At 39.0% G+C, this 9518-nt stretch overlaps 1 protein-coding gene across 3 annotated transcripts; it reads left to right on the forward strand.

Annotated features, from left to right (window-relative positions):
• Positions 1-2889: 2889 nt before the first annotated feature.
• Positions 2890-4811, forward strand: LOC149836895 (auxin-responsive protein IAA26-like). Of its 3 annotated transcripts, none has more exons than XM_090005652.1 (5): positions 2890-3178; positions 3704-3933; positions 4025-4160; positions 4257-4318; positions 4542-4811. In XM_090005652.1, the coding sequence occupies exons 2-5, from the start codon at positions 3786-3788 to the stop codon at positions 4619-4621; spliced, it is 426 nt and encodes a 141-aa protein (XP_089861778.1). In that variant the 5' UTR covers positions 2890-3178; positions 3704-3785; the 3' UTR covers positions 4622-4811. The 3 variants fall into 3 exon arrangements, with proteins under 3 accessions (XP_089861778.1, XP_089861776.1, XP_089861777.1); XM_090005650.1 differs by having other exon boundaries at positions 3045-3178; positions 3753-3933; XM_090005651.1 differs by having other exon boundaries at positions 3077-3178; positions 3792-3933.
• Positions 4812-9518: the final 4707 nt, after the last annotated feature.

Genomic DNA, 9518 nt, shown 5'->3' on the forward strand with positions numbered 1-9518 from the left:
AAAAAAAAAAAAAATATTTTTATAAGAAAATATTAATAAAAATTATTTAAAAATAAAAATACATGATTTTTTTTCACGATAAATAGCCATTTAAAATGTAAATATCACGTTTAAATCACGCTATTTATGTTTTTTTTAATAAATCTTGCGATATTTTGAAAATCTCACGAGAAATTGCCGTTTTAAACTTTCAGGCAATTTCTCGCGATATTATCGCAAGATTTTCATAAATCTCGCGATATTTGTCACTATGGAGGCAAATTCAATCTGTCCACTGAGACAAACTATGGCAGGTCATTCTTCAGGTCTAGGAACCCTAATTTTGGTTAGCCACTTTTTTTTCTTTTTTCTTTTTTTGGTTTAGTTCAAGTGAAAATCCCTCACATCACATACCGCACATTGGCAAGCCTCTGGTTGGTGGTAACCCATGAGGTACCCCAACTCATTAAGGAGTACATGCATCTTCTACCTTGTGGCAAGGGACACCTCTATGGTTTTAAACTCGCAATGTCTCATCAACTTGGTGACATTCATAGGTGATCCCTACCACATGTGGAGGCCTTGTGGACTGATTGTTTCTTTTTCGAAAGGCAAGCCGGAGTTAGGCAGACCCCCACCAGTTATTATTCAATGTACCACTGAGTTTTGAACCTGCAATCTCCCCACCACAAGGAGACCCGCACTGACAGCTCCTACCAACCACTGATTAGGCCTGTTTTTGCACCATACCAAGTAACCACCGAGGTGGTATCCCATGTGGTAAGCGGGGTCCTGTGCCAAGCTGAAGGCCCAGGTTCGAATCCCTTTGCCACATGGAGATTAAGAGATATCTGGTAGGGGTCTGCCTAAACCCAGCTTGCCTTTCAAAAAAAAAAAAAACAAAACCAACAAAAGTTGCCGAGTTATAAGCCAAAATAAGGCATGATTTGCACAACCAAACATTTCTAACCCAAGCCAAGAACTGGCCTACGCCAAACCCGGTCAGATCAAATTTTATGAATGAGAAACTCAGAGCCTAGCCAGCTTGGTGGTGGCCAAGCTTGAGAATCAAGCATAAACATAACCCCGGATCGGCTCCAGCCTAGTCAACACCAGATCAGCTTGGTTAGCTTACTGGGCTCTATGCTGCTTGTCTCTAATTTTTTCATAGGCTCGAGGGCAAACTGATTCATGGATTATGACAATTCGATCCAGTTGGATGGATGCCTAGCCATAACCATAAGTCACATAGGCTCATGCACTCGGTTTGACTGAAGGGTTCATGGAAGTCATGCTAACTTCAGGACTCAGTCAAGCTAATAAAGCACTCGGAGTTGGATTATATTATCCATTCTGCTGGCTCACTGACTTACTATCCACTCATGTGAATCCCTGACTCAATGTTGCCATCCTACCCTCGAAGAAGAAGAAGTCTATCTTTTGGTCTTTACATGAAGAAAAGAACTATAGCGATCACAAGTTCACAAACATAATGATCTTAAGAGCTGTAGAACTAACAAAAACAAAGAGTTGTTTTCCTTTTTAAATAAGTTTTTTAAAAAAAAATCTAGTCAAGCAAAAACCCAGTTCTCATTGGCCAGGAACAGGATGGGTATGAACCCGGTCGGTTCTAGTGCAGGCTTTTACCAATAAAACTCCTGAGGTCTACAATGTTCCCATGCAGTTAAGAACGCACACCCTGAGTAGCAAACTTTTTTTTTTTTTTTTTTATTATTTTAGATAATCCTAAGGAACCCCTCCCTCGTCACTAACCGCACATTGGCTGGTCTCTGGTTAGGTCACCCCTGTTCACCGGGGAGTACACTCAGCTTCAACCTTGCGGCAAGAGATGTCAGTATCAGACTTTTTATTTTTCATGACGAGAAACGCAGACAAACCCCGGGTAGGGCCCATAACCACTCTGCCTTACTGGCCCACCCGTTTCAAACTTGCACCCTCTTTCAACTTGAATGCTTTTAAGCCAAGACCCGCCTAGCCAGGTGTACAGAGTCCTTGGGGTTTTGTATTTTTAATTTTTAAATAAGTTTGAAAACGAAAACTAGGAAAAAAACAAAAGTAAAGGAATAAATTCAAATGCAGAACTGGGGAAGAGAATTTCAATGATATGGTGCAGTAACATGAATTTTTAACAGTATATATTGCAGATAAGTTCTAAAACTAAAAAATTTGAATTACCCCCCATTCTCTCTCTAAATAGTGAAGATGGGGAGTATTGTAGTAAATGGAGGTATTACGGGGCTGACGCAGAGTTTGAAAGTAACCATACAGTGACCATCCATGAATCGACGTCTGAACACTGTAACCGAACGCGCCTACTGTATCAGGCTCGGCTTCCTAAGCTCCCATCTGCTTATTTGCTGCTCACTCTTCTCACTTTTCTTACTCTGTGCCTTCCTCTCCAGCTTCTGTTTAAATATTTGCTTTTCTCTCCATCTGTTAGACACAATTCTCTTTACATGGCCATAGCAATCAGGGTGCGTTCTTGATTTCTTTTCCTACAAAATCCGGATTTTGCTCTTTTTTTCTTTTTTTCCTGATTTTTGACAGTGTAGGTTCCCTCGAGAGAATGGTAACTTCTGTGAACATTTTCACTCATTTTTTTATGTTTTCATGTTTTCCATTAACTGCTGCTAATCCATAAAGATCTCCTGTTTGTTTATTCATCTTGTATTTTTCATATTTTTTCTGTGAGGTGATTTTATTGCGCTTGGTGAAAGTGAATAATTTTCGTTAAAGTATATGCTATATTTTCTATTTCTAAAGATGTTGGTTGGCTTTTTGTGTTTACAGTAACCTGCTATGATTGTGTTTCATTTATGTACCTTTACACCTAAAGGATGGATTCTGATAACGGTTGCATTATAAGTATCATTGCTATTTGTACTTTGTGTTGCCATGTAGTTATGCTTTTTTAACCTTAAAAGATAGGACTATAGCTCCCCAATTCTTTTTTTGGTTGCTATTATCTCCAAGTGTTGGTTGGAGCTTTTTGTTTGCCAACATTCTTTGCATTTGATGAAAGTGTAATCTTTCTGTAATGTTGCCCAACTGCTTGTGTTCCTACTTGTCTGTCTCCCAAAATGGAACCTATGGCTTCTTGTGACGGGCTTTCATGTGTAGATAATTCATTCCTTCACTCTCCATATTCTTCCATGCCAAAACATATGCAATGGTTCATGTAAACTCTCTCTCTCTCTCTCTCTCTCTCTCTCTCTCTCTTACACACATACGTACACGCGTGCACAAAATACACAGGTGCACATGTATGTTCATCTTTAATTTGATCCCTGTTTCTATCTCTCTTTGTACTCAGACTTGGCGCTCTGTTCCTTTTTCATTGTTAAATTTTGATTTTGCCTTTTATAGTTTGGATTTGTATTTTTCTAAGCTCTGTGTTGCTCTGTGCTGTTAATTTCGCATACCATCTTAAAACATAAGGAATTCTCATGGAGTTTCTCCCAGTAAGTCTGCAATCCTTTGTAATTATCTTTAATATTGGCATGGTCTGTTATAGGTCTGGCCTAACTCTTCATGTATTTAGCTCAGCTCTATTATTTGTTTTGAAATTTCCTTTTGGATTCCTTCCTTTCTCCTATTGCCTCTGTATATGTTGAGCACAGTGTTTCATTCTTCTTGCTGTTGATCAATTAGCTGTTTTGGGTTGTAAAAGTCATGCTCTTTTTCTCAATCTTGGCACTTGCAGGACTAATTCCTGCATCGCGGGCTCACTTCCATTTTGATCATTCAAACAGGAGTTTGCACAATTTCTTGAATACATATTCAACATGCAGGGTGAAAAGGCAGGGGATTTCATGTTTGTGAAGGTAAACATGGATGGAGTTCCAATAGGAAGGAAGATCGATCTGAATATCTACAATGATTATGAGCAATTGGCTTGCAGAATCGAAGACATGTTCAGGAAATTTATTGCAGGTTAAAATTCTCTCTTAAACTGTGATACACTACTATTGCAACCCCTCTCTCTCTCTCTAGCCCTGAAACCTGTGAGGTGTCTGACTTTCAGCTAGAAGCACTGGTGAGAAGCCAACATCTTTGCCAGAGTCCAACACTCCTGAGCTTCTGAGGAGAGGAGCTGATTATGTCCTTGTTTATGAAGACAATGATGGGGACAAGATGTTGGTTGGAGATGTTCCTTGGGAGTAAGTCATGTTCTTTAATCTTTGGCTTTTGCAGAACTTGCTCATTACTTGTCTTAAAACATTCTTGATTTATGCTTGTAAATCATGTTTTTGCAGATTATTCATCGCTACAGTCAAGAGGCTCCGGATAATTAGAGGTTCAGAGGCATATGAACTTGGTAACTCTTCATTAGAGTCCTTCCTTTTCCATTACAGATGTAAGTAGGCAACCACTTATCGAGATAAATGGAATAAGGTGGGATGTGCTATTATGGACAATAATGCAATTTCCCACCTTATCCCATTTATCTGGATAAGTGGGTGCATTGAAACACCAGTTTACTGTGCAAAAAACTGGTACGACTAACTGCAAGCAAATATTTCATATTTTCATGGTTGCAGCTGGTTCAAGGGTAGATGAAGTCTCAGACATGATTGACCAGTACCGGAGCAATGAGGATATAGGAATTTTAAAGAAGTGAATGCTGTTCAATTTTAGTTGTAATGTAGATGAGTTTACTTGTATGCGCATACGGATGTATTTGGAGTTGCATTCCCATTGCACTCTATTTTGCTTTCATTAGTAAAGCCTTAACGTAGAACCACAGAAAGGATGAATCATTGCCCAAGTTGTACTGAGACGTTGATGCTCAAGTGATGACCATATCTTCATCTGTCTTGTTCTTACCTTTACAACGCAGCAAATAGACCACTCAAAAGGCAAGGCACGTTACCAAGTTTTATGTTTTAGCACACATAATGCTTAAAATTCTATGGAGGAGCCTGATATTTCGTCTGTGCAATAATTTTATAGAAGAGGACAAAATCAACATTTTGATTTGAAAGGATGTTGCAGATTGATGATGTTTGCAATCTGTTATCCTAATATTATAGTTTGGTGATTGTAATAAAAATATAAGGAACCAGAAAAGGTTGCGGGTTTAACAAACAACTAGCTGAACAATCTAAGATTTTTTATCATGAAACTACATGCGCGCGCGCAAACACATACAGCATTCGATTGTGGTATTTATATTTAATGATTTATGCGTATCTTAAATTTAAGTAGATTTATGCTATGTTTGTGAGACTTGAATTGAGGGTACATTCCAGTTTCTCCAACACCGTCTTCTGTTTGGGAGCAGCACATTGTGGTTTCACCAACACCGACTATTGTTTTAGGGGCAGCGGTGTTGCCAAAACACTGCATTGAGGATAGATTTGGTGACTCTAACACCATATTTCAACACCATTCACAAGAGCATATTTTTTGCAACTTCATCCCCAATACCACATTTTGACAATACCATATTTTGGGAACACCACATTTTGCCCAAAACAGCATTTTGACAGCACATATATGTGGCTTCTGTCCCCGATGCAGGGCACCGAAACAGAGCATCAATCACAAATACTTGTATTATCACTCATATGGGTACACCAAAGTTGAGGAGATGGTGATGTTAGCGTAAACAACGGAATACACTGCCATGGTCGATCCGATGGAACCTTCCGTATTGGTGTGTTAGCAGCATTCTCTTCAGCCAATCGACGCCCTTGATGAGCCCAAGCGGCCAAGTTGAATGGTGAGCAGGACCCTAGAACCAAGAGACTCAGAATAAAACCCAATAACTGTGAATGCACTCATCAAGCATTCATGGAGGTCTTCTTATATAGTGGGAGTTACATGCATGATATTTACGCATATTGAATATGAACCTTTCACATTCTCGCAACAGCCGCCCCTACTCTTATGATGTCCCTTGGTGTGCCTGTGTCAAACCGGATCATATCTAGTTAGACCCAATCCAAAAGTTTAACATTCTATCACTTGACCCATTGACATGAAAAAACATATAATCGAGGTTCTTTACCATTATCTTGATTCAATTTTTATGTGGGTTCACGCGCTATTCTGTATTATAAGAATGAATCATACGAGTCATGTATGTATTATAAGAATGAATCATACGAGTCATGTATATGAACACCTCTATATGAGATGTCATATTTCTATGTACTACTGTATTATTTATTTTAAGTGTTTAGCATGTTAAAAATACTTTTATGAACAAGTTGGTCTCTAACCCATTTTATTGGTCATTTTAATATTGTTATTTTGTTATTCTTTCTTCAAAACAAAATATACTTTACACAAAATCAATAATGCACAAAACTATAGAGAATTAATTTGGTTTCATAAATGTGATCACATATAAACATAATGTATTGTCACACATCATCAAATAGACTCATCCTCATTACATGTTGAGAATATAATCTCGGTATTAGCCCTTTAGTAAGAGGATCTACAATCATTTTTTTTCGTATCGATTGTATCAATACACACTAAATGATTCTTTGTTCTTTCTTTAACAACAAAGTAAAAAACAACTTCATTATCACAGATCTTCAATAACCTCTCAATAGAGTTCACAATACCAAGACCCAAAATAAAATAATTCTAATCCATATAGCATGAGATGAAATCTCGTTTAAATCAACAATTTCTGCCTCAATGACTTTCATAAATTCATTCATTGTCCTGCAGTGAGAGATGATGCATCGATTATTCTTAGTTATTCATAATTGCAAAGGCAATAGGCTAAGACTATTTAAGCGCTCTCACTTTTTATAGACAGTCTTCTAAACACTCTCACTTCTCATAGATAGCCTTCTGATCGGCTGTGCTATTCTCTGTAAGAGTGTGATAATCGCTCTATACAAGATTCATATCGAAAAGATAAATATGAGACCCTTTATTATTCATATTTTCTAAGGCAAGCATAATAGAGTTATTATTGTTCAACTTTGATGAAAATAATAATATTCAAAGTTGCTTCATCTTCTCAACTATTAAGAAATTGACATCAATTGTTGAAACTAGTAGATCATGTAACAATAGACAATTCAACACTTTATCTTTAAGAATGAACATGCTTCATGGGCTGGTGTACACACCTACTGTTACACCCTTTGTGACTTTGAAACATTATGACCTGCCTTTGGGTAGAATCATTACTTCATAAAGTCACACATAATCACAATGTCGAATCTCAACACGATCCAAAGAACCCTCAATTAATACAACTTAGATTACTTTGGTGATTATGAGAGTGAGTTGATCAAGATTCTTTATCGTAAACATATTCATGATAATTATGTATAATAACATAAAAAAATACAAAATCATTTTATATCTCATATGCACAAATAAATTTTTGATAAAACATATCACATATATCATGAATTAAGTCATAATTTCATGCTTAAATATCATAGATAACTTAAAACAACATAAAAAGCATGCAATGTCATGCATCCATGATGAAAATACACATAAAGCACAAGAAAAAATGACAAATTTTGCTTTTATAGGTAATACCCGGGGTTTCAGTGTTACCAATAAAAAAATACCCAAAACCTGTTTGAAACTACCTAGAGCCAGTTAAGAAAGACCTTGAACAAGTCCCAAAATGATCAAACCAGTCCAAAACATGCACAAAAGCCTTTAAACCCTTAAAATCAAATGAGAAAGCCTATGTTCTTTCTGAGATACAAGAAAACACGGTCTCCTCTTGTAAGTACCAGTGAAAAATCTTTCAAAACCGGTTAGAAAAGGCTCCGAATTGGTCCCAAAATCCATTGAACTGATTCTGATTCTTAAAAAGGTCAAATAGTGCATGGATCCTGTGGACATGATCTTGTTTCAGACTTGATTTAACCCAAAATAGCACATGGATCAGATCCCTCCAAGAACCAATCCAAATTCAGACCCAGTTCAAATGGGTCCTGGGTCAGAGCTAGATCCGATCCACACAGAACCCACTTTTGAGGTCTGGGTTCTAGATCATGCCAAATGGGTCAAATACAGACTCGGTCCATCTGGAACCCCAGGACGGGTCCAAACCTTGGATCGAATACCATCGGATCAGGCACAAACCTGGTCCACTCAAAACCTACGACTAGGTTCTGGGTACTGGACCAGAACCCAACTAGTTCACGATCCACTTTAGATGCTACAGTAAATCCTGACCCTTCCCCTCCCCCTCCCATAACAGTTTTTTTTTTAAAGGTGGTGGTGGTGGTTACAACACCACCCCTTCCACATCTTCCACTGCTAGCTACCGCCAAGTCCGACCATCCATCGACGATGACAGTTGTGAAAATGTGAAACTGAAGGGGGTGATGCCGCCCCCCTTCCCACTAATGATTTGGCCTCCGCTGCCTATAGCCACCTCCAGCGGTCGACCATGGATGCCTTCGACGACCAACCGCCATTGCCCCTTAGCCATATGTCGATGGCTGCAGAGGCAGAAACATAATAGAAAGAGGGCTTTTAACCCCTCTTCCACCCTTTCCCTCTTATGCTTTCATAGTCAGTAGCCACCACCAGCGATCGGGCCTCAGGTGGCCAGTCATCGTTGGTCTCATCCGTTCATCGAAGGCTGTCTCAATGAAAAACATAAAAAAATAGGATAAAACAAAAGGAAAGATGAGAGAAGGGACAAACTGGCAGAGGCCCTGACGCCTATGTTCATCGACGGCGACTTCCACCATCCTTGACAGAGCCATCACAACATCTTCAATAGGCTGATAGACGATGTATCGTCATCCTGTATCTCCCTTCTTATGCCGTCGATTCTAAAAAATTGAACGAGAGTCCGAAGAGAGAGATGGAAGCATCATTGAATCCGGCGAACCCAGCTAGATCATCAATGCACCACATGCATAGCGACAACGTGTTGTGGGCCCATAACTCAATGCTAGCATAAACAACAGGATAACACTACTTACCAAACGCCACCATGGTCGATCCGATCAAACCTTTAGTAGAGGTGGGTTATCAGCATTCTCCTCAGTCAATCAACGCCCTCAATGAGCCCAGGCCATCAAATCGAAAGGTAAGCAGGACCCTAAAACCCAGAGACCCATAATGAAGCCCAATAACCACGTATGCGCTCATCAAGCATCCATGAAGGCTACATGCATGACATTCATGCATATTGAATATGAATCTTTCACATTCTCCCCCCCTCTACCACCACTCTTATGATCCACCACTCTTAAGATGTCCCTTAGTGTGCTCGTATCAAACCGTGTCACATCCGGTTGAACCAGTCTCTTACCTATCCAAAAGTTGGACAGGTGAGACACTGGTTTGCAGGTAAGCATGTATTGATTTTACTTCAGTTGTTAGTTTTTGCTTTTTCAAAGTTATGAGCTTCTAACTTATTGGTCATAGTTTTTTTTTGATAGGCGAGCTGGGGTTAGGCAGACCCCACCAGTTATACAACTCATACCATACGGTTTTGAACTTGCAACGTCCCAACACAAGTGCACTAACTGCCAAACAAGGGGAGCCCCCGTTGGTATTGG

Source organism: Nuphar pumila, chromosome 5 (genome assembly GCF_984573655.1).
Source record: "Nuphar pumila chromosome 5, dmNupPumi1.hap1.1, whole genome shotgun sequence".
Lineage (NCBI taxonomy): Eukaryota > Viridiplantae > Streptophyta > Magnoliopsida > Nymphaeales > Nymphaeaceae > Nuphar > Nuphar pumila.